Source organism: Haliaeetus albicilla, chromosome 9, assembly GCF_947461875.1.
Source record: "Haliaeetus albicilla chromosome 9, bHalAlb1.1, whole genome shotgun sequence".
NCBI classification, from domain to species: Eukaryota; Metazoa; Chordata; class Aves; order Accipitriformes; family Accipitridae; genus Haliaeetus; species Haliaeetus albicilla.
Window position 1 is genome coordinate 29,298,728 of NC_091491.1, and position 24,586 is coordinate 29,323,313.

Sequence of the window (24,586 nt, forward strand, 5' to 3'; positions counted from 1 at the left end):
GTGAGTTCCAAAAATAGAAAAAACCCACTAGTCTGATTGTTTATTTCCATCCTTAGCAGCATGTACCATGCTACGTCAATGGAAGATCTGTGCTAGGAAAGAATGTGGAGTATGTTGGAGAGGTCCAGCTTGTAGTCCTTCTGGCAAATCAGAAACAAGAATTTGGTCACCAGGCTTCAGGGACTTTAAAATCCCAGCTCAGCAGAACTAGTTCCTGGAAACCACAATGACACTCACCTGATCGACTTCACTTGCATAAGAGCGGCTGCCACATGAGGACAAGAGAGGGAAGCAAAATCTTTGCACAGGCCTGTTAAAACAACAAAAACCAACAGAACAATCAGGCATGGAATATCTTGTCTGTACCCTGGTGCTGCAGCATATATATGAAAAGGAATGTAGTGTTGCCTATATACATGATGTAGACTGTCATTTGAGAAGACAGAATCCAGTCTACTGTTCTCCTTAGTCTGAGCCTGTGTGTTTCCTACAGTACGAAACATTTGTTTCTCAGAAGACCTTGATGCTATTTCCAGCTGCAGAAGCTGTCTGGATATTACCAAGAATTCTAAAAAAGCTCTTGCTCTGGAGGCACAGAGCTCCTTCCACCCGCAAAGTGGGCAGTACAGTTTCTCATTTCCAACAGCAACAAGACTCTCACTTAAGAGTTGCACAAAGTTGCGGTAGAGGAAGTTATTAATTTGTCTGATGAAAGTATTCTGCTGTGGCATTGCCTCTGATACCCAGCGTAAGGCTGAATTTGCTTGGATCTATCTCACTGCTTTTACACACAGCTCCACCCTTCTGCCATCTTGGATGACACTTCTTCCTCTGCAGTGGCTACCCATTAGGTACTCTTAGATTTTATATTCCCTCTTTTCAACTGTTTAAGCTAAGAGACGCTATGTGTTTGAGTAATACCTGCTAAGCAGATCTGACACTCCTCTGCATAGTATGTCTGACTCCCAGGAAGATAAACCATGTTCACAAAGACAGACCAGAGCAAAGCAACAAGGCCTTCCAGGGAGTGAGATTCTATTTAGAAAAGCTATGCTACCAGTAGCATCACACCGTCTTACATCTTGCCATCATTCATCAAAACTGGGCCTAGACAACAAACCAGAGTGACTCTAGCTTCTGCCCTTGCCAGCCACCTCTCTAGACTATATCAGCTTTTTCATTTTTGCTCTGGGCACTGACATTGCCCTCTCAGAGCCTTCTGGCCTTCCCCTAGACTTGCTGTACTTCATCTACCCTCTGGCCCCTCTAACAACATCAATCCTTCAGCAGAGCTTATCCTCCAGGCTGCTCTTCTGTCTTCTAAGAGAATTTGCATAATCATTCACAATTATCTCCTGCTTAGACATCACAGGCTCCCAGGGTGACCTGTGCTACACCAAACAGCAATCTGCAGACACTCTGGCCACTGAGCTGCACCATGGGAACACAAGGCTAGAAAAAGGGTCTGCTAGGGCAGAAGCTTTGAACCAGATGGGAAAGGAGCTGATTTATATTCAGGCAATGGTGTCCGCTCACCTTTCTGCAACAGTTCAGCACTTTTTCTAACTTTGAGTGTCACAAGCCCAATCAGCTCTTGAAATAGCTACAGCCAATTTCAGTGCTGCAAAGGTCAGTCCCCAAGCAAAGTCAGTGTTAACATCACTGACCTGCAATCCTGGCTTGGAACTTTATCTCAACAACAAGCTCCTTGGTGTGTCTTAAAGTGCCCAGAAATGTTCATAACATTTCTTTTAATTGCATGAAGTTGATTTTTATTTTACAGGATTTTTATTTTACAGTGTCATGCCTGGTCCTGTTACTTCACTGTAGAGCACTGATTTGCTGCACTCTATTCACAATAACCTGTAGATAATAACTACTTGACATACTGTCTACCTTGACCTGAAGGCAGGGGCTTAAAATAGATGCCGGCTGCTGATCAGCAGGAATGTCATCAGAGGAAACAGCTATGATGCATATGTGAAGTTAGCCCCCACACAGTACGCTAATGTACCATGAGCCATTTTTGTCATTCTGCATGACTGAATTCTAGAGACCACAACTGAGACTTTTAAAATGCACAGATGGTCCTCGAATTGAATCTGTGCTTGTAACCATGCATTTGCTTTTGTTCAGTTACACCAAAAAAGGCAGTCCTCAGCTTGAAGAGTCAAGTATATAAATGCTACCTCAATGCATTAAGATACCGGTATAGTGACAACACTGCCTTTCAGATGAACAGTTGGATTTCCATTTCAGGTTTAGCAGCTTGTGGGTACTTAAAAAAATGCAACACATTTTTGCCCTGAGTACAAGATGCATAAAGCACAAATACAGAGTAAGCAAAACAAAAGAAGAGGAAAAAGAAAAAAAAAGAATATGCTGAAAATTCTTTTCTCAAGTTAATAAAGCATTAATTTCTATTTTTAAGGCCATGGCAGATTCCTGCTGGGGCAGCTTTTTTGAGTGTGGAGTAAATAGGAGATAAAAAGCCCATGTCTGTTTGCATAGGAAATCCCTAACAGCTCGGCTATCTTTGGTCTATACCACTGCCTATTACAGGAGCCGTCCTTGACAGTGATGGTACTGGACATCACTATCAACAGCAGTAGAACAACACTGGAGGTGGCAGTTCTTGCTTAGTAGGCCATGAGCCACTTATAAATGGCTTATGTACAATTAGTGGTACACACACGATTGTTTGGGAACCTTGCTCTAAAGCAAAGCCAGTGAAAGCACTCAACTTGCTCTGAATTTGGACTAGTAGGGTTCCCATCATGTATCAATACAAAAGGTATTTTTTTCAGAGCTAGCAATTAGAATTAGATAGGCAGTTTTCTGTTCACGTTCAGAAAAACCCAGCTTCATTACTCAGCCCAGCTCCATTTCTCACTAAAACCCTCCCTCTGAACTTTCTCTCTCATTTCATGTGATTCACTGCCTCTTTAATGAAGTCACAGAAATATATGTCAGTTCCCTGCATTGCAGCAAGGCCTACTTGCTGATATTCAGGAATAAATCCTTGCTTGACACTGACTTCATGGTCTACTCAACCCCCTTTTGACTACAGATGACTGTCCAAGTGTAACAACAACAACAAAAAAAAACCAAACCCAAAAAAAACACGTTGCCAACCCCTCCTTGCATACAGAGCCCATCTCCTCTGTGCTCAGCTCAGTGACTGAGCACTGGCACAGGTTGCCCAGGCAGGTTGTGGAGTCTCCATCCTTGGAGATATTCAAAAGCCGTGTGGACACAGTCCTGGGCAACCAGCTCTAGGAGGCCCTGCTTGAGCAGGGGGATTGGACCAGATGACCTCCAGAGGTCCTAAATAAACTGTCCTGCTGAAATCAAATGAGCCCTTGATGTGTGATTTACTCAGGATCTTACTCTTTCTTCTTTTCCACCAAGTTACTTACCTGAAGGCACTCCCTGGGTCCTTGAAATTCAGGGCTTTCACAGAGAAGTTCAGAAGAGGCCGGGACAGCTTGGTAGCCAACATGCTTTCAATTAGCACACTCTGCCCACAGCAAGACTGTTCTCCCTCAGCTCTGCAATACAAGATAGCACCTCTGTTTTAGTTGCTCAACGATTTTGTAGTCATGCTGACTCCATGTATTTCAACAAGAATATAAAGTCCAAAGGAACTCATCCTTCCCCCTTCCAGTCCCTCACAAGGAGGTAAACAGCTCAACCTTCAACCACTTCAAGATGCTTTTAAGTAAGGAAAAAGATTATAAGTAAACTGACAAGCAGGGAGGCATTTAAAGAAAATATCAACTTCTCCTTCTTTAACGCATCTTTTAAGCGTATTCTCTGAAACAGCTAAAAACTAAGGTACTTACGTGGAATATATTATTTCAAGTGAGCTACAGGAAATAATTTTAAACTAAAATATAACTTCAAGTCACAGGTGATGTTATGTGTTCCCCAAAGCAATCCTTGGGCTTTGCAGCTAGTGCAGCCATGTGGTTAAAAATACATTTCTTTGTAATTAAGTAGCTGGCGATGCTGGACTATGCAGAGGGAACCACCATTAGAGTCACTATGAGGTGAAAACAGCTCAAAAACAGGAGTTAAGCACAGAAAGTTAATTTCAGTCATACTCATCTCGGATAAAACCGATCCGGCGCACAAAAAAACATCTCTGCAGCTTAATGCACAGCTTCCTTTATTAAAGCAGAAAACCGGTATCTAACTGTTGGGGCTTATCTGCACCTCCGCCGAAGGCTGGGCTGCTGCCGCGGCAGCTTCAGGGCCTGCTAGGAAACAGGCCTCAACTAAAAAAAGAGGGCAACTACCACGAAAAGAGCAGTGGCGGGCCACCGCGCTCGGAAGGGAGAGGTCCAGGCTCAGGAGGACTGGCTGGCTCCGGCAATCCTCCGGAATTCAGGGGTTCTGATCCAACTGGAGAGCTCGGTTGCTAGCCTCGCCATTTTTTTGTGAGGAATTCCGCAAAGATCGGGCGAGGGGACGGGCCGTCCGCGGGCAGCGCCGGCGGGCCCTGCCCCACGCAGGGGCGCGGCGCCCGCGGCCGCGAAGGGGCTGGCGGCGCTCGCCAGGGGCGCGCAGCGGGGGGCCGCGGAGCGGGGGGCGCCCTCCCGCGCGCGAGCGGCGGGGGGCGGCCGCGCGGGCGGGGGGGGGGGGGGGAGATGCCGGCGCCCCCCGCTTCCCGCCGCGGCCTGCCCCGCCCGGCTCGCCCCCTCCCCCCGGGCCGGCAAGGCCAGCGGGTGGCCCGGCAGCCAAGGGGCCGGCGGGGCCGGCCCGCCGCGACCCCTCCCGGCCCGCCCGACCCCCCTCCCGCGGAGGCCCCGAGGCGGCGGCGGCGGTGAGCCACCCACACGTTACCTGGAGCCGCCGGCGGGCCGGGCGCTGCTGCCGTTTGAATGAGGCTGGGCCGGTGCCCCGGCTGCCGGGGCGCGGCGGGGGGGCGGGTCGGGGGAAGGGCCGGGGCGGCGGCGGCGATAGGCTGCGGCCGTGCGGGGCGCCGCGATGCTGCTGCTGGCGCTGGGCGCGGCGTTGCTGCTGGCGGGCGGCGGACGGTGCCTGGCCCGCCGCCTCCTCCTCCTCCTCTTCCTCCTGCCGCGGCGGGCCCGCCGCGCCCTGCCCGTGAGTACCGCGGCGAGGGGCCGGGGGGGGGGCTTCGGCCCCTTCTGGGGCTCGCCAGGGGCAAGGCCTCCGGAGGCGCTCCCCCCCCCCGGGCCCAAAATGGCGCCGCGCCTTCGAGCCCGCCTCTGCCGCCGGCTGCCGTTTAACCGGGCCGGGGCTGAGGCGTCGCGCCCGCGGCAGTTGCAGGCAGCCGCAACGGCGCCGCCCCATCGGTCGGCTGGGCCGGTGGAGGCTGAGCGCGGGCACTGCGAGGGGAGGCGGGACGCCGAGCTGCGAAGAGCCTCGGGCGGGCTGCCGGCCCCTCGCAGGGGGCTCGGCCGGGGCCGCGGTGCGGCTGCCGGCCGCCGGCCTGACCCCCCCGCTACTGCGGAACCCCCTGCTACTTCAGGGGCTTCGTGAAGCAGTGGGTGCGTGGATTTTGTTCCAGTACTCTCTATTTGGAAATGAGCATGAGGGAGGAAAAACGGCCCTGCGAATGGAGCAGAATTGCATAGCCAGTCTCTTTTACACGTTTTTTAAAAAACACACGAAATGTCTGGGGTTCTCTAACTGGATTGGAGTTGACTTAGCTCTTGCTTATGCTCCAGACAGCCCTCCTGCAGGCACCGGGGAGAACCTGCAAGTGAACCCGTTTCTGCCTCCGCGCCTCCAGCCCTGTCCTGCCCCTCTGAAACGGCCAGATAACAGCTTTGGCCAGTTTGCAGCCTCCCATTTCACTCTTCTTCCATGTGCTCTGCTCCTCTTACAGTCCCCATCCCTGTCCCACCTGAGAAAATACCTCCCCTTTAGTGAATATTTTCAGTTCCCTTTCCTGGTATTGAAAACCTCAACTTCCTGACTCTGGAAGCAAGGGAACAACCAAAGTTTACTGTGTAACTGCTCTCATCTTCAAATTAATCTGTTTAATAACAAGCAGATGGCCGGGGAGGGCATAAAAGGGAACAGGATCCAGGAAACAAGCGACACAGTAGAAGAAGATAAAGTCTAGGCAAGCATGGTGGGTTCCCTCATTGTCCAGAGAGACTGAGGCTGACAAGGTAGCTTCACTTTCCTTACCCTCTTTTCCAATAAATGTGTATAATTTTGAAAGATCACCTGCATGAGTAAAATAAATTCTACTATTTAACAAAGCGATCGTATCCCAGCAAGGAAACTAGTGAGGCGTGTGTGCCTGAGCTGGCTGCAGGTTAAAATTGGGCTGCCTCACTGGGGTTGTTTGAACCGTGTGGAAGGTGTATTACAGTGCTGTGGATCACACAGCAAGGATACAGGCAGCATTACCCTGCCCAGATCCCACAACAGCACCTCCAGAACAAGAAGTTATTCTGCACCCTTAGCAGGTCTCATGTGCCCTGGCAGCACTGTACGCGAGTGCCTCTCCTGTGCAGTATTTCCTGGGAGCACGGTGTGACTGTTAGTGAGTGAGGCACCTGAAATTCCTCAGAATGATTATGAAGGTCACCGTGCTGCCTGCTAGAGAGGTGATAGCTAGTCCTCTCTGCCTGTCTCGGCAAACTCTAAGCTGCAGACTGACCTTATCAGACTCTGGGAATGAGGCCCATTAGGCCTTAATCTTGGGACTTCCGAAAGATAAGGAAGATCAGGCTTTTCCCTGTTCGGAGGATTTTTGGGAATAGGATCTTTTTGGCTGGGAATGGGGTTGCTCCCTGTTCTCGTCCCTGGGAGCTCTTTGTCGACCAGGCATGGCACAAAGATGGGGGCAGCTACAGATGTGAGATCTGATACATACCTTGGGTTTTTGCATGCTTAGCGCTGCTGGGGACTCAGTCTGTTGTGAACCATGCTGCTGTAGTCACATGTTTTATTACCAGCAATTAGGGCGATAGCAAATAGTTAGCAAATAATCACAGGAACTTTCTCATATTGTAAGTTGTTCCTCATTTTTCTCCCCATTATAGACAGCTGAGAGGATTTTTAAACCTCCTCCTTTCTGTCTACATTTTGGTGGGATTTTTTTTAACCAGAGAAGGCAAACCAGCTGCTGAGAGCTAAAACTAGATGCACACAGGAAGGCAGCCCAGCCATTTGCTTTTATTTCCTGCAGCTGAGCTCTGTCCTCATCAGACTGGCTGATGAAGGAGCTAATGATGGTTGAGGATGGGGTAGCTTCTTTGCCTGCCGTGGGTTCTGGAAGTGATTGCAAGTCCTTATCTCCTGTGCAGTTCCTGCTCTTTTGGGAAGTCCTCTGTCTTCAGGATATAGAGGCAAAGGGTCTAGGGAGGTGAGGCAGAGAAAAAAAGTCAAATCTTTCTTTTCTATGGGCCAGCTTGCTGAATTATTGTGGGAGGTAACCGTGGCAAATTCTGTGATCTGGTTCTTACTTGATCCTCATCTTTCTTGGATTGGTGTCACTGTAAATTAAATTAAGACTGAGCACTGTATATTTAATTCTCACTTATCTTTTGTCCTGTAGCTGCCTTCAGAGCTTTAGTAGAGCTAGTCTGTAGCTGGGTGCTCTTTGAGTGTAGGAATCAGTGTTAATGTGAGTGTTTGTATGATAAATGCAGGATAGACTTTTGATCAGTTCTCATTTCAACTTCAGATCATGACTCCCCTTTGAAAGCAATAACTTCAACATGAGTTATAGGACAGGACAGGGTGTAGCTTATTTGCCTGTTGCTCTCTGCTTAGAGTCATCTTGTGTTTGTACAGTAATGCTCTGATCACTATCACCCTGCAATTATTCCTTGTTGCCATTTCCCTACCGTGCGTGTCAGCAAAACGAGACCAGAGAGCATTGGTGATTGCCCCATTTCTGTCTGGAAAAAGTGGCTGGACAAGCCAGTGCAATTCATACGTAAGTAGTATAAAATACAAATGTTCATATTCCAGCTATTGTTAATACAGGAACAGGGAGTATTAGTTGCAGATATCTCCACAGAGATGGAAGTGACCTCACTTCCTTATTGCATTCTCTAGATCTTTATTACTATATGGCGTTATTGCCTCACAGATATGGTTTCAGTTTGGAGCAGTGTGCAGCACTGCAGCTGGGTGCCTGCTAGTTGGGTTAAGCATTAGGAGTTCATTGCTGCACAGCTGTGGTGAGGAGAGCAGGGGAGAGATGGCTTTCAAGCAAAGAAAGAGGGTGAATGGGCAGTGTTTCGCTACAGACTTCTCTTCAGGGTTTGGTATTCTGTTTTCAGATCTGTCACAAGCCTGTTGTGTCATACCAGATGGAGTATCAAATCTTCTCTCTCAATGTCTCTGTCAGTCAAAAGATAATAATAATGTAGGAGAGAACTGCAGGATTTGATAAGTTGTTCCTGTTAAGACTGCAGTGTTTCAGAAGGAAACCCTAACCTGTAGTCACATTCCTCCGTGCTAAAATACAGCATGGAAAGTACCGCATAGAGTGGGAGTAGGTGGGGAACAGACAATAGAGAGTCACTCTGCAGTTAAAAGAGCTGCTGTACAGGTCAAGCTGGTGACATACTATCATTTGGATGTTTTCTATGCTGCTTTTTCTACAATGCTTGTGAGCTGGAAGATCACTAACTTCTTTTGAAATGTTTCTGTTCTGCTTTGGCCACTGATCCTTGAAAGAAAGCGTTACTGTTCTAGCTCAGGTATCAAGGCAACACAAATCATTACAGACCAGCAATTGAATAAATTTAGGGTTTCGCAGTAGTTGGGAGCTGGTTGTGTTTCTATACAGGAATCTTGTCACCTAATTTACGCTGGTTGACCCAGCAGAAGCTCCACTGAAATTGCTGGGTTTAGGCTGCGGTCAGGTTAATGTGCAGACAGGTACATGGCCACTGTGACTTTCAGCTGGAATCGTACATCCTAAACACTGGCTGGCCCTGGCTGCAGGGCTGCAAGCTGCTCCTGTGCTGTGTTGCTAGGTGTTGGTGGTGCATGCAGCATTGCAATATCTGATACCGTATTACTGCCTTTCCCCACACAGGCTGAAGGGAAGGCAGTGCTAATAACAGGCTGCGACAAAGGTTTTGGACATGCCTTGGCAAAACGACTTCACGCAAAGGGATTTACTGTTTTTGCTGGATGCTTGCTCATGGTGAGTAGTAATATTGATCAAAATTCTTCTCCGATTGGAGGAAAATGCTTCTCAAGCGACAGCATCTTCATCTGCAGCCTTCATTTACCCTAGTCCAAGACCTGAGGGAAGTGCAGTGGGCAGGGATCGTTACATCTTCCATTGCTTCATCTGCCTGTTGCATCTTGTCATTCCTGTAATTCTGAGCTCTTTAGGGCAGAGACTGTCTGTCAACTGCATGTCTGTACAGCACCTTGCACAGTAGTGCACTGTTCACTGCTGGAAGCCTCTCAGCAATACCGCAACATACTGAATAAATCTGATAGTCCAGGATTACTGTGGCACTGTGGCTTTTTGTCTTCCCTGGCATCTCTGTTGCTGTCTTTTGTTTTGTCGCTTTCCTTTGGGGACACTTTCCTCAAACATCTCCAAGCTGCCTCTCCTGCCTTGTTGAGGTTCTGTTTCCAAAGTGTCTTCTAACTGCACTTGTACAGCTTCTGTAGAAGCTATTCAGTTTCTGGATAGCTGAATAAACAAATTTAATGTACCTTTCTGATATCTGTAGGTCTCACCCTCTGTCACCTGTGTTTGGCAGATGGCATCACTTGTTGTAAGAGATCAGTTTAGGCACACTGAATCAGAAGGGGTTGCAGATCCATCACCCCAGTCCCTGCTCTTGCAGGTAACAGTGTTGTGTAATCCTCTTTATAAACTGGGCCAGCTCCACTTCCAGCTCAGCTGGGGTTTACTCTTACAATGCTTTTTTGCTGTTTTGGTAGTCAAAACTCATGTAATTTCTGACCTGAATTGTTCAAAATCAGTTCATACCCACTTGTTTCTCCATTTGAAGATGGCCATTTCGGCATAGGTGCTCAGTGAGTGATGACTACAGATTCTTGAGTAGTGTGGAGAACAAACAAAAAAAGGTGGGCCTCATTGCCTGTGTGATCTCAGCGGAGGTTACGTTCTTCCACCACACCAGAAGGGAAGGTTATTATCAGCTGACATATTGTGTAACTTGAGAGCAAGAGAGTCCTATTGGAAAATTGCCACTATTTGGAAATTTCCATGTGGAGGCTCTGTAAATCCTTCAGTAATCATGTCATATGCTGCTTTGGGATGCTTGTCTCTGTGGTGATAGCAAGTCAGGCACTCACTTTGCAGGAGCAGCAGGTGTAGGGAATAGAAAGGAGAGGGGAGATAGGGTGGTCTGAGAGGCTGTTCAGAAGGCAGCACGCTAGTGCTGAGCAGAGGGGGCCAGACTCTATTTGGAGCCATGTGAAGAAACTAAATGCTCCTGAAGTGAGCCCTGCTTGCTTGTATTATTGATGAAAAAACTATATATTACTTTTCAATCACAGATTATATTACCTGTCCCAGAATGGTTGGGCAGCTCTCAGCATCCCCTCTGATCTGGCTCAGCAACTTCTTACTCGGAGCCAAAACTTTTGTGGTTCCATACTTGTACTCTGTGTGGAAGTGGAAAATGCATCAGCAGTCATAGTTGATCTGCAGGTGACTTTCAGGAGATTAACTGAGCACTTGACCATGAAGGGGTAGAGTGGGAGAATGTGACTTTTTTTTCTTGTTCTGTGTGCTAATAAATTTTTAGGAGACCCAGACGCAGAGCCCCAGGATTTTACTTGTGGTTTCTTCCCCCCAGGTTGTTAGTGTTGGCTTATCTGCTGTTAGGTGCATCTGAAGGATAGAGTCTGGTGGTAACACAGTTATCTGGATAGCTGTTGCAAAAATGTTACAGCCAAATGCTTTCTACCATTCTTGGGACAGCCAGCATCCTCATGTTGAACAGCCTCGTGTTTTAGATGGTTGAGGGAGATAATAGCCTGGGAATTTAGAATTTGATGAGCAGGAGCTTACTGAAATCCTAATGGTAGTAATGGACATGGGATGAAAATGGTTATAAATGTAGAGCTGACTGCTCCGAGAAAAGGAAGCATATAGTGACTACAGAAAAGGATGATGGATCCAAAAGAAGCAGGAAACACCAGTGAAGGCAGGGAGCTGTTAGGTCAGATCACTTGTGGAGAACAAAGTATGAGCATATAAGTGATTATTGCTGATAAGTGAAGGAGTGCACAGGCAGTGTGGCTAAGGATGCAGCTACCCTATGGTAACTGGCAATGTGCATTAACTGCTCATGACAAATGCAAGGAAACTTACCCTGTCAAGAGAGAAGCATGAGCTGCTGTAGGTTCACTGCAGGGTCAGAGCAGGTATGGGGACAGTTGTCATAGAGCAGATGCCAGGCTATTAGTTCACACATAGTTACACCATCATCACTTACTTGCATGCTTTTATACAGAGAATTAAAGGATCCCTGATGTACTAACCACCACTGAAAGCTCTTGCATTAAATACAAGATGGTACACTGTCAGGTGCATCAGGAGCTTCTTAAGGATCAGACAGTCAAAAATAAAGTTACAGGAATAACAAGAATACTGCAGGCAGGCTGGGATAGAACTGGAGAGGATCAAGTGCAAAAGGGATTTCATTTAGCAAGGACATGTGAGTCCACAGAGAAAGTTTCTGTTAATATATTAGGGTTAAGATGGAAAGACACACAGAAATTGATTACAAAATAACCTGAGAAGTAGAAAGTACAGAAAAAGTTGAAATAATCATTGTCTTATTTTCTTTGATCTTACTGAAAAAAAAGCATAAATTGTTTTCAGATGCCTACTGCCAGCAGTTTTCGTGAGGACTGCAGGCAAGAAAAGAGAAGGAACAGGGAATGTTTACATAAATGGGTATGTTCAAGTTCACCAGGCCTGACATAAATGTACTGAAGAGCATTTAAAGGATGAGCCATTGTGATTTCTGCCCCATGGGCGATATTTTCAGGAGCACTTGGAGGCCGGGGGATTTCCAGAAGGCTGGAAGAGGGCAGATATTGTACATCCCTTCCCAAAGGAGACAGACCTCTGGAACTGACAGCCAGGCAGCTCGCCTTCGGTGCACTAGATGAAATTGCAACACGCTGATATGTCAATTTTACAAATGTCTAGATCATAGCCTGATAGATACTGTATAAGTTTACATGGAACAGACTGTGCCATATCAGTCTAATCTCATTCTGGCTAAGCAGCAGAGTGGTTAAAGGGGAAGGAATAAATGCATCCTGAATAAGGGTTTTGACACAGGCCCTCATGATGGTCTCATGAGCAAACTTGTGCTCTAAGCCTGTGACTGCTTTTCAGTCCCAGGGAAATTTTCTTGGAAGTGGCCCCTGGAATAGAGAGTTCACTTGGAAAGAAATGTGCATGGTGCCAAGCAGGGAGGATTGCAGGCCATTTGGGGAATAGGGTTCAAAATGATCCTGGTAGATAGGATGGAGCCTGAAATCAATTGGGTGGAACCCAGTAATGACGAGTATGATGTGACGTGTTCTGCCCAGGAAGCACAGGAAGGGAGCGGGTGGATAGGCAGCAGCGGGGTTGGGGGGAACTGGTGCAGATAGAGTAAACCAGCCAGATCCACGGGTGTTCAGCATTGTGTTCATGGCTTCCTGATTCCCACTGACATCTCACTGCAGGTGCCCAAGTGCTTGCCAGGACCTAATCCTGCATCCCACGAACTTCCCTGGGAAGAAGCTGTGGCTCGGTCCATTATAGGAGAGCTCTTTGCTAACAAGCCCCTGTGTGACCTGCCTGTCCTTCAGCACCAGCTGCATTGGGATCCTCCGAACCAGAGCAGGGGAGTGGAGCAAGGAAGGGGGGGCAGCCGAAAGCTGGAGCAAAGCTCCTCTGCTCGGTGGAGAGGGCTCGTGTGGCTGTTGGGCTCCCTGCCCAGAAGCAGCCCCTGCTAGGCAGAGGGTGGGGTGGGCAGCCAGAGCCACGCAGGGCTGCGAGGGCAGGATAACCGGGGGAAGTGAGATAGCTGGGAGGAAACAGCAAAGTCCCACTGAGGGCCTCTCTGGAGTACTTGGGCAGCAGGCTGGGCTGGAGCAGGGCAGCTTTCAATGCTGATGAAACTGGGAAAAGGAAGCTGGGAGAGTCTCTTGAGAGGACAAAGATCAGACAAAAAAAAAAAGTGGTAGCAAAGGGAGGGGGAGAGAGGTTTTGCAGGAGCAGTTGGACCATTGCTGCCAGGACCTCTCTTGACTCACACTGCTGCATGGCTCCTGCTGGTGAGTCCCAAGGCCATGAAGGCCATCCCAGAGAGGACAGCCTGGCTGCTGCCATGGGAATGCCTCCAGGTATTTTCCCAGCCAGCAAATCGACCATTTAAAAAACAAGGAGGAAGTACCATGTGGGTATCTGAACAGGGAACATGCTTACAGCCCCTGAAGACCACAGAACATAAGATGATGTTCACTTCTTTCTATGAAAATACACGGCTGCTTCATTTGTGAAGAGGTTTTCTGGGCATAAGAGTTAAGCAATTTGTTTTGCAGTTAGATAGTGGCTGAGGTGGTGTCTGCAACTGTGAAAAGTGGTTCCAGTTGATATTGCACGTGGAAGTCAGTCTTCCAAAATCAATATGTTTTGTCTACAGTGAATAAATTGAAGCTGGGAAGGTAACTTTGCAGATTGAGTTGCATTGATGATCGGGGAAAATTCGTATCAATATGAATAATACAAACCATTTATACTGGAATTTTAAGTTGCTGGCCTATGACTTTGTTTCTCAAAAAAACAGTGGAAATATTTCTTACATAGTTTATGAGGATTTTGAAAGATTAAAAAACATGAGGGAAAAGTGTTTTCAGTGCTCTGAAATGACAACTGGTACTTGAGTACAGATATAGTTAAGTTTTTGTTTCTATACAGATACAGTAAATCTCTCTCTTTACAAGCTGAATTAGCTCCACTTTAGTCACTGTTAAGCAGCTGAAAGTTGCTTTGTATAACTCGGTCAGATGCAAGAGCATCTGCCAGAAACATAGTGAGGCATTGCACAACCCTCACCTGTTTCAAAGGGAATATAGTGTTTTGGTGACTATGTTATTAACTACTTGTAACGCCACTTTCAGAGATTCTTTTTGTGGCTAGATAAGAGGGCTAGACACAGCATGTCACTGTGTTTGATGTGCATTAGAAAAGCTTCAAGTCTTTATTTGCTGTTTTTGTGATACCTGGAAATAAGTCAGTGGTGAAATGATATGCAGCCATGGGGCCAGCACCTCATTCCTACTATTGTCATAATGCTGGTGTAACTATATATTGATTTTTAAGAGAACTACCTTGTTTTGCTCATGGCTGTGATGAACATTTCAATTCTTTTCCTTCATTACATGTCATTGTTCACTGGGCTGAAGGTGGAGGTAAAATGTTGTATACTATATTAATTAAATAGCTTGAGATATGTATAGAAAAACGAAGTGGTTACATGTTCTTTACATCAGCCTGGCTACAGAGGCAGCTGAGCAGGTGACTGTGGGAGGGTTGCTCACCTTGTTTGCCCTTGGGCTGTGGGAGTTGGTATCAAGTGCTAAAGGAAGAGTGGCAGCCAGGCATGGTGACTCACTAATTCATAACTTCTTCCTCCCTAAGGCGGCAGAGCCTGTGATTCAGGGAGTAGTTTGGTGAATTAAATCTTGAGCCTGCTGTGGAACTGCATGGCAAATCTGTGCTCTTTTCACTTTTATTTGTTATTTACCACCTGAACAAGGCTGTAAGGCTTAGGCAGCAATCTTGTCTGGAAGTAACCAGGTAAAATTTGGAATTTGAGCTGTGTTTATGTTTGACTACACAAAACCCCCCACAATAGTAACAGAATCTCTAATGATAGCAGGGAGGGGGGGGAAGAAAGGAAAAGGGTGGAAAGGAAAGCAGAGCCATCGTGTTCTTACTACCTATAGTGTGGAAGAAAAACAAAACGAAAAACTTGTTCTTGCTTCCTCAGCCAGAATCTCCTCCTTTCATGCCTTATGTCTGTAATCTTGTCGTTGTGTGGCAGACCTCCACTGTACATGTATTCCTGTGCATGCTGTTCCGCTGTGTAGCAAGAGCAAAATATTATTATATAGGTTCAGCTGTAAATGTTTCCTACTGTATCTTGTAGTGTCAGACTATTTGCTGTTAGGCATGCCAAAGGTGTCCGTGCTGTCTTGTTTTCAAAATGGTCTGACAATACTATTTCATTAGAAGCCAGGCGATATTTTGGGATGATGTGAGTACAGTGCCTAATTAGCCTTTCGTTTTTAAGCCTGGAAAATCTGATTCTGTTTTCTGTAGAAGTGTTTGCTATGTTACCTGCGGAGTATGGAGACTGAGGCAGTGGAGAGTCACCCACGGTTATCCCAGGCTGGCACAGTATTTCAGTGTTACAGATGTGAAACCCTTCATGCAAGGAGCTAATAGCCGGGGCTTTGTGGCCCTTCAGAGCAGTGGGTCACTGATGCAGATATAGGAGCTGTGCTGGAGGGAATAGGAGGATGGCTGTGGGTTGCATACTGGTTTGTGTGGCTCGTGTGCTTATTTGTGCACCAGGTTTACACTTCTGTGTGCAATTTCAATAGATTCTATTTCCTGTCCATGTGAACGTGCCTGGCCCCAAGCTGCATTACTGTTCCTTGTCCATCTTAGCGGGACATCTTTCTTTGCTGCTGAACAGGACGAGAATGGAGACGGAGCCAGGGAGCTGAAGAACATGAAGTCAGATCGCATGAAAGTGCTACAGATGGATGTCTGCAGTGACCAGGAGGTGGCTCAGGCTGTGGATTTTGTGAAGAGGACCCTGAAGGAGCCAGAGGAAGGTATGTGGGGATCTTTGTATTTCCAGCAGAGCTGGCTCTTTGCTCACAGAATCCCTCCTACAGAGCAGGCCATGCTCTTGGCCCTCTCTGCACCACCAAAAGAGGGTTAACAAGCCTGGAGGCCTGTGATAGTGTGTGGCTGGCAATCAGGCAGTGCTATGAGGAGAATTGTCTTGCTGTTGATGTGCCAGCCACATGGAAAGAGACTAAGACTGGCTGGAGGATTAGGCTCTAACTCTACATCCCGTAAAAAGTGATAAGTGGCAGCAAGCCCACAAGAGCCTGTGTTTTTCTCCTGTAGTGTCTGTGAAGGGCATAGGATGGCCGGAGCCTGATCCTCTCCTGGTGCTCCTGCTGCAGCCTGGCTCACACAGACCTTTCTGTAGCGACCCTGCTAGTAAAGAGGTGACGGGCCCTGGCTGCTTACTGCTGTCCCCTCTGCTGTGCTGGTACAACCTGTTTGTGTAACTGAGTGCTGAGCTGGAGCACAAAACTGACCTGCCCCCAAACCTGGATTATTCTTCAGCCAGGTCAATCCATGCTTTCAGTTTGCCATGCAACATCCCAGAGGTGATGTGAGGCAGGATCCAGGGTGGGCTTCGCATAGACCACCTTAACCCACATGCCACCTTAAGTGCAAGTCCAACTCATGGATCCTAAGAGCACGTGAAAGAAGATAGGAGTCTCTTCTGCATGCTTCTTTCCTTCTTGGCAGTGGTTTGACAGTGGGATGTGAGCTTACAGTCGGAGCCTGGTGTGACACCACCTAACCTCTTCCCATGTGGTGAGGCTGTGAGGCTTCTTGCCCTCTGTAGGTTTCTCTGCAGCCTCTGTGCAAGTAGCAAGCTGGACAGCTGTAGACCCAGGTTGAGGGTGGACTGAAGTTTCACATCTGTGGCTCCAGGACTTAAGGGTTGTCTGGCTGGAGGGTGGTTGCTCCTCTTGAAGCTTGGATGAGACTGTCATGGGCCTGTCTTTGTTCACAGCAAGTATAAAGCTAGTAAATAACAATAGATCTAATCTTCATGCAAATTACATGAGCACACCCTTCCTCCTAAAACAAGCATATGAAGTGCGACAGAGTTACGTACAAGCTCTGATCCCACACATGTTCTCTCTGCATGATTTTTCTTCCTACATAATCGCCCAGCCCTCATCACATTTCACAGCTTCTCAAGCCTTTCCTGAAGAGCCCAGCAACAGCAGTGGTGGCACAGAGCCATTTTCCACTGAGTGAAAACTTGTAAGGGAGCAGCTCTGTTGCTTCTATAAATGCAGCAGTGTTTGCAAAACCGTGTGTGTAGCAGGGACAGAGAAGTCTTGCATCCTTGATCAGCAAGTTGGACTGGTTCCTCCTGCTCTTGAGCCTTATTCTGTAGTTGTTTGCTCCAGCACAGTGTGCAAAGCAGCAAAGGCTTCTTTTTAGGTACATCAGTGTGACCGAGGTTTGGGGCTTGTGATTAAATAGTACTCAGTAAATAATGCGGGAAAGTAGAGGCTGTTGAGACTGAGGAGCCTTGCACAGAGGTGCTTATTGCACACTGAGTGTGGCTCCAGAGGAGCTAGTGCAGAACAGTTCTTGCACTGCACATTTATACCTCTTCTCCCTGTGCTGTGTACATAAGGCTAAACTCATTTCGATAGGAGTGCCCCTGTTTGTTTTCAAGCAGTTCCCACTGTACTGTTGACACTAAACAAATAATAGTGATAAGGCTGTTCTCAATAAACACACCGCTGTCCAGCAAACAAACAGCCCGTGACCAGGTACCTATCAGCACTTTGTTCTGTGTGTAACTGACCCGATCAGTGAGCAATGAAATTCCAAGAATGAATGATTGTAAATAATGTGTTCATAAACATCCCTGAATCTAACCTCGTAACCCAAGAAATGGGAAGTTGTTGTAGAGAAATTTAGGATCAGGAATACTCTGTAGAGGTTAGTTTGGGACTGACAGTTTAAGTCTTTTGTGGTCTTTGGTAAATCCCTTTCAAATTTGCTTTGCATAGCTTCATGTTACTGGTGAAATTACACCATCAGATGCCCTGTTTCCTTGGTTGGTCCTTCTGCTGGCGATTAGAGCCACCTTTGCAGCAGCACAGGGGACCCCACTGAGGCTGAGATGCTGTGCTGGCTGCCAGTTGAGTGTGAATTTCAGAGTTATCTTGATTCATTAAAGCTGGCAGCTTCAGTAAGCGCAGAAGTGACAGGCAGGGGATCTTGGGCAGAGGAGGAGTAGAACTACCTGACTGCAGCATTTAGAAACTTGAATTAATAAAAACAGAAGTAAGGATAGGTGAGCAAGATGTTTTCTTGGCTTTTGCTGCAGGGCATGGTTTAGCCATTATTCCAGTGGCCTGGTGGGGGTCAGGAAAGGGTTGTTCTGCAGGAGGATAGAGCTGCAGGCCAGTGAACTGGAGCAATGTTCACCACTGTCTGTCTGAGACAGGTGTGCAGGGCAAAAGGGGTGTTGGGATCACTGTGTGAGAGTTGTGAGATGCGGGAATGGTGGCAGCTATAATAGGCAAATCCATTCTGGGACAGACCATGAGGGAATGGTTAATGCACTGTTATCACAGGGTAGGATGTCTCTGGTCTGCTATACATGGCTGGTCAACAGCCTTCAGGAAAGATGAACTTAGCTGGGAACGGGGCAGGGTTACTAGGGCTGGTGTGAGTAGAGAGCCAGTCTAGCAATGGTGTGTTGGTGTTTTTAAATGCACCAGGAGTATAAATTCCATTGGTATTTATTGGGCAATGGTAGAATATTGCAATTTGCTTAGGGGCCTGTGTTTGGTACAATACATGGTTACTATCCAACCATGAATAAATATAGGTTGGAAATTATTACAAGACTCATACATCAGGGCAGGGAAGCTATGGAGCAGAGGGAGGGCAAACAGCCCAAAGAGTTTAGAGAAAGAGCTTGATAAGTTTTATCAACAGGGTGGCATGACGTGGGTGCTTTTGATAGCAATGTCAGAGCTCCCTGGATGTAAATACTTCTCCTTAGCCCCGTGTGTTCTTGGTGGTAAGAGGAAGGCGAGGGAGTTGAAAGGGGCCCCAACTCCAACTGGGTACTTACACAGTGAAAAATAACCATGGGGTATGGCAGGACATCTAATGAGGAACAACTCTGTTACCTTGTTTCAGCTCTTCTGTTTGTTCCTCCTGCAGTTTATGGCTGCATAGTCCTATGCTTCAACAAATTCACAAAGTATGGACTCAGTCCTACGAATGTTTGCCGCCGAGACTCCTGCAGTAATTGCTTCAAAGGGTCAAGTCCTCAGTGATGTGCTAAGTCCTGGACATGTAAGGGGCTCAGTGCAGAAGCTGTTGGTAAGCACAGTCAGTTTAATTTTGACAGGACTGCAGGCACAAAAGATGTTCATTTTTAAATTCTAGTAGTTTTAAAGGTTGTTTGTAAGTTTGCCATCTTCTGCTGGAGTTAGGATTGAGGGAAACCAAATACCTGAACTAAAATACAGCAGCTGTTAACTGGGCCATGAACCTGCAGATCAATACCACACACTCTCCAAAACAGGGAGTCAGAATTGTGAAGGGGATTTAGAACTCCAAGATAATAATTTTCCTTCCTTTTTTTTTTTTTTTTAAATTGAGGGAAAGTCCAGCCGTCTCCAAATTGCAAAAGCCATGATAAAGTCACTGAGTGAATACAAACCTGGGACCAACAGGAACCACAAAAAAGGGTCAGCGAGATCCAGCCATACAAAGCCTCAGGACAGCATTTGACCTTAGAGGAGACATTCAGGGAGGCAATGCTTGTGTGACCCCATCACTCTCCCTGGTGCTCCAAACAAGCCCCACTGGCTTCACTTCTGGTGTACCAAGAGTGTATTTCATCTGCTTGCTGTGCTTTTCTCTACAACTTTTTTCTACAAAAGCGCCCAGTTCTTTGTCAAGGGGTTGGGTTACTTTGAACAGCCGCTTCTCTGCGACACTCTTCCTCATTCCACTCTTTAACCGTGTGTTTATTGGCAGGTCTGTGGGGCCTGGTGAACAATGCTGGCATCTCAACCTTTGGAGAGGTGGAATTTTCAAGTTTAGACAACTACAAGAAGGTGGCAGATATCAACCTGTGGGGCACCGTGAGGGTGACAAAGGCTTTTCTGCCCCTCATTCGCAGAGCTAAAGGTACATGCTGGGCAGTGTAGCAAGACTTGGAGCTTTTGCAGCACAGCAAAGAGATGTAGCTAAAAATCATGACTTGGACTGTGCTTCAAGGAATGCCTGTGCAGTTCAACGAGGGTGTCTGAGGCATGCAGACAAACTAGGCAGCAGGGTTCAACATGCTGTATAAGCATTTGGTAGTACAGGCCACCCTTGGGGCAGTCCAGGCAGCTACACAGCAGGTGCTATCTTAAACATCCCAGGATATCAGAGACCTTTGTGCAGTGCTGGCAGATATGACCCAGGACTCCAGGCCACCTTTAGAAAAAGTGACCGGAGCCCAGACAAGATAATCCTGGCTTCCAGAGTCCACCAAGTACTTATGTTTGGATAACTGAATCTTTTCCCTTCATGTTATTCAATTCACAGATGATTGCAGAGTGGTAGTGGTGGAATAAATGAGAGTCAATAACAGCCATTTTAGGTATCTTACAAGACAACATTATTATCAAAAGTCTTTCTATTATATTAAAAATAAAAAAAAGATATGTATTAGCAGAACTCTGAAGAGCTTTCTTTAGCACATGTGGGAGAATATTGGCACAGCTGTGTGTTCTGTGAGGAAAGAAAGGGGTTATATTGAGAAGATTGCTCAGATACCATTTCCAGAAAGCAAGTACCCACTAAACAAGCCCCATCTCACTACAAAAGGTAGCTTACCCATCAGGTTAGCAGGTGGTTCTCACAGTCCCTCCAAGCTGCACTTAGGTGTGGAATGAGAGAGCAGAGCCACCCACTTGTTTCTCAGCTAAAATTTCAAGCTGCAGAAGGGTGTCATGCTCCATGGCTGTAAAAATCCTCACTGTAAAAATAGCTGGTGAGATTTCAAGGACCTGTTTGTAAGTGCATCTGAAAACGTAATTGCACACATCTTGTCTTGGGGAAGGACAGAACCACCCACAGAGGAGTGACCACTGCTGTCACTGCCCCTAGGCACTGCATGATCTAAGACAAGCTGCCAGAGCTCTGCAATTGGGCTGGGCTGCTGGTGGGAGTTAGGACAATTGCTCTTCACTGCCCCATAGGCCACAGCACATCAAGTCTCCTCCCTGTTTGTCCTAGGCATGTAGCACTCTAGGCACTCCTGGCCAGCCAGCTGGGTGAGCAGGCTGTGCTGCTTATGCTGCAGGTTCAGAGAAACCTCTACTGGTTCTCTGCCATCCAGCTCAGGTCTAGAAGCATGTAGCTGTGTTAGGCAGAGTGGATGCAGATGAGCTGTTGTGCTTACAGAAAGAACCAGAAAGCTTGCATGGCATCACGCTGTGTTTGTTGTGTGCTTTCCAACTCATAACTGCTAGCTGGGAGCTTGACCGTTTCTCTAGCAAGATGCAGGAGTGGGGCAGACTGATGTGAGAGCGCACAGCTGGTCTTCTCAGAAGATCTGGGTACTTTTCTGCTTGGAAATTAGGAGAGGAATGTCTTGTATGATTTGTAAATCCTTTTTAATACAGAGGCAGGTATGTGTACCATCCATGGAGGAGGTCAGAGCAGGGGCTAGCCTTGCTTGGTCAGGAGAGAAAGGCTCCTCGACAGGGGATTCGGGTGCCTCTTCAAGATTCAGATTTTACAAATCAACAAGGCACCTTTTTACTGGGATGTTCTGGCTGCTGCTTCTGTGGCCCATCGTCTCTCCCTGCTCTTTTCTCTCTAGGCCGTGTGGTGAATATCACAAGCATGTTGGGACGGATGGCGAGTCCATCTCGCTCCTGCTATTGCATTTCCAAGTTTGGGGTGGCAGCCTTCTCCGACTGCCTACGGCAGGAGATGTACCGCTGGGGTGTCAGAGTTATCCTCATTGAGCCGAGTAACTTCGTGGCAGCAACAGGCATCCTGACAGCAGACAGCATCGACAAACAGGCTGACGCACTGTGGAGAGGAGCCAGCGACACTGTGCAGGAGGACTATGGTAGGGAGTATTTCACTCGCCACGTGGCCCTGATGAAGTCCTTCATTAACAGTGGCCTGAAGGACATGTCTCTGGTCTTGAATGACATCACTGATGCACTCACTTCCCCAAGCCCAAACAACCGTTACAATCCCATGGAGACCTACTGGTGGGTGAGGCTGCAAGTCATGACTCACCTGCCTACTGCCATTGCCGACTGGCTTTACATCCCTGGAGCCACCCTGTAAATGGCTGTCCTTCAGGCATCCGTCCAGTGCTCATATATATGCACAGGTTAGAGCTGACTTAGTCAGGGGTGTCTGCACCCATTGCTGATGCATCTCCCCTGTAGATGCATGTGCTTTCACTTTGGGTTATGGCTTCAAGTCTTGTATTGTGGGATGCTGAGAACAACATGGCTTTTTTCTTTTTTTTTTTTTTTTTTTTCAAATTCTTGCTCTTTGTATTCCCTGCTGTCCTGATTAAAGTTAAAAGGTGTTTTCCTTTTAACTGTGGAGGAGGCAGAGGAAGGTTAACATAATGGGTCAAATATGTGGCTAGTGTAATTAGGTCAGCAGAGTTCCCCCAGTGATAAATTTGGCTCATTAATGGTCTCTTGCTTTTCCTTACAAGGACAGGCTGCTAATAGCAGAGCAAAGCTGTTGCTATGAGATGTCTCAAGGGGAGAAACTAAAATGGGAAACAAAAGCAGAGTTTTCCATTTGATTGAAAAATGGGTCAGTCACAGCCTTCCATTGTTTTCATGATACTGCTAGGAAGCTCTGCTGTGCTGTGACTGTCTGCTCTTTTCAGGAAAACACCAACACTGCCTCTAAACAGCCTCATTACCTAACTCGGGGGCTCAGATCCCTGCAAAAAAGGGTTCTTCTCTCCCAGCTCTGTGGCCAGGAGGTGTCAGAGCCAGCAACTGTGGAAAGGCTGGGCAGGGAAAAGCCCTTCTAATAATGAGTGAGGTCTGAGCCATCCCTCAGTTGGTCCCTGTGGATGCTGGGACTTGTAGCCTCTCCACCCACTGCTAATGAGTTTTGTGGGACAGTTGAATCTGATGTAGCAAACAAATTTGGCTCCTCTGACTGCTACCTTAGGCACTGGTGCCTGAACTACTCAGCTGTGGTACAGACACTGTCCAGCTGTCCCCCTGTTTCCCTCATGTCACTGCCCCATGCTAGGCTCCCTCTTGCAGGTGAGGGAGCTGCTTTTGCTTTCCCAAATCAGTTTTTTGGTTTCATCTTCTCCGCACTTGAACAGTGATGGGACACTGTGCAGCCAATGTGGCCTGACTATGAGCTCTGGAAGGGTGCTTTAAGTGACGTGTTTATTTTCTTTTTAATATTGCACAATGAAATTTCCATGTCACACATGATTGACTCCTCAGAGAATCTCCTGATGACTGGTATGAGCTACTTTTGCACAGTATCCCCACGGGTCTTTCCTGTTGGCTGTATACAGGGATTTCAGTCATTTTTCCAAGTGCTGGTGCTGCCTGGCTTCATGCCCCATTCCCTCTGTCCCAGTGGTGACCGCTCGCAAAGCAGCCAGTGGACTGTGGGTGCTGCTGGCCAGGCTGGGAACCTATTGTCTTGCTCTAGGGACCAGCTTTCCCTTTCACTGCTAAACTTTGTTCTGTTTTGTCCTATGTGAGATTAAGTGGCTATGAAAAGAGCTTATCATTTGCTCTTTCCTCATCTGTCTCTGCTAGCTCTGACTTGGAAATGGTGCCTTAAACTTTTTATATGCCACTGGCTGTAAATGCTTGGAGTCTGCATGCAGCTGTGAATGCTGTGATGCCTGAGGAGCAAAGCAGGCTTCCCTTGGAGATGCTGTGAAGGTAGATTGTATTACAAGTAACTATTGGAAATGCTGGCTGTGCAGTTCTTTTCTATTCCAGATCATCGTCACATGGAGATTGCCTGGGATCCAGGACCCAGAACAATCCCACTGAACTGCAGCTTAAGCAGTATTGTAATCACTTCTGCCCCCTGCACTGTGAAATGTTAGTAATGTTAAGTAGCACTGATTTGCACAGAGAGAAAAATAAACCGTGACATTTGTAAAGCACATGTCTGTGTCTCCAGTGCTCATTTCTACATTGGTTTTCCCATCCCCTTTGAATCTGAGGTTGGGATTTAACTGGGCTCAGTAATTAAGGAGGTAACAGTGGTTCAGCAGGTAGTGGGACTGTGGAGGATCAGTGAGAACTGCCTGGAGCGGAATGGGCAGCATGACCCATTTCATCAGCAGAAGACAGCTGGAGAAGCCTCTCTGCAAACATGCACACCATCAGTGTTTGTGTTTTATGTGGTTTCCCTCAAATGACAGTGTTGAGAGAGTGATGCTGTGCGTTGTTCATTGCCTCAGCGCTCTGCATGTAACTAATCCAAATGCCACAGCTGCCTGGTAATAAGGATCAGCTCTTCTCACAGACAGAACAGAGGCTTTCAAGCCAAGAAGCGTCTAAGGCCATGCAAGGACCTCATGGCCAAGTCGGGGTTAGGATTTCACAGCATGTGAGCCCCAGTCTCCTCATCTGACCCCTGAGAAGTGCTCAGGTGGGCTCTCAGTGCCTGATCTGGTTTCTGCCTAGGTGGGGAGCTGGGATGGATGTCTGGGAGCTAGAAGAGCAGAGTGCTGGTGGGGGAAGA

The 24,586-nt window shown here is 47.3% G+C and overlaps 2 protein-coding genes across 6 annotated transcripts in view; one reads left to right on the forward strand and one right to left on the reverse strand.

The window, feature by feature from the left end:
• BDH1 (3-hydroxybutyrate dehydrogenase 1) overlaps window positions 1-4,986 on the reverse strand; it is a 19,884-nt gene extending 14,898 nt beyond the window's left edge. For 2 of the 3 annotated variants that reach the window (XM_069792331.1, XM_069792330.1), the window contains exons 1-3: window positions 4,849-4,986; window positions 3,420-3,551; window positions 238-310 (exon numbers count right to left, since the gene is read on the reverse strand). In XM_069792331.1, the coding sequence (XP_069648432.1) occupies window positions 238-310; window positions 3,420-3,502 (156 nt within the window). In that variant the 5' untranslated portion in view covers window positions 3,503-3,551; window positions 4,849-4,986. Of the gene's footprint in view, window positions 1-237; window positions 311-3,419; window positions 3,552-4,301; window positions 4,446-4,848 lie in introns of those variants that run through there. The other variant, XM_069792332.1, reaches the window with a different exon arrangement.
• LOC104318337 (D-beta-hydroxybutyrate dehydrogenase, mitochondrial) lies at window positions 4,976-24,004 on the forward strand. 3 transcript variants are annotated; one of them, XM_069792335.1, is made up of 6 exons: window positions 4,976-5,109; window positions 9,041-9,151; window positions 15,708-15,849; window positions 19,850-20,002; window positions 21,690-22,217; window positions 23,833-24,004. In XM_069792335.1, the coding sequence occupies exons 1-5, from the start codon at window positions 4,993-4,995 to the stop codon at window positions 22,169-22,171; spliced, it is 1,005 nt and encodes a 334-aa protein (XP_069648436.1). In that variant the 5' UTR covers window positions 4,976-4,992; the 3' UTR covers window positions 22,172-22,217; window positions 23,833-24,004. The 3 variants fall into 3 exon arrangements, with proteins under 3 accessions (XP_069648436.1, XP_069648435.1, XP_069648437.1); XM_069792334.1 differs by having other exon boundaries at window positions 21,690-24,004; XM_069792336.1 differs by lacking the exon at window positions 9,041-9,151 and having other exon boundaries at window positions 4,987-5,109; window positions 21,690-24,004.
• Window positions 24,005-24,586: the final 582 nt, after the last annotated feature.

What these genes read in the sequence shown, in the direction of transcription:
- LOC104318337 (XM_069792334.1), top strand. Translation starts at nt 4,993, where the DNA reads ATGCTGCTGCTGGCGCTGGGCGCGGCGTTGCTGCTGGCGGGCGGCGGA. An exon ending in TTGCTGGATGCTTGCTCATG is followed by an intron (nt 9,152 to 15,707) that starts GTGAGTAGTAAT and finishes GCTGCTGAACAG; the next exon opens with GACGAGAATGGAGACGGAGC. An exon ending in CCTGAAGGAGCCAGAGGAAG is followed by an intron (nt 15,850 to 19,849) that starts GTATGTGGGGAT and finishes GTTTATTGGCAG; the next exon opens with GTCTGTGGGGCCTGGTGAAC.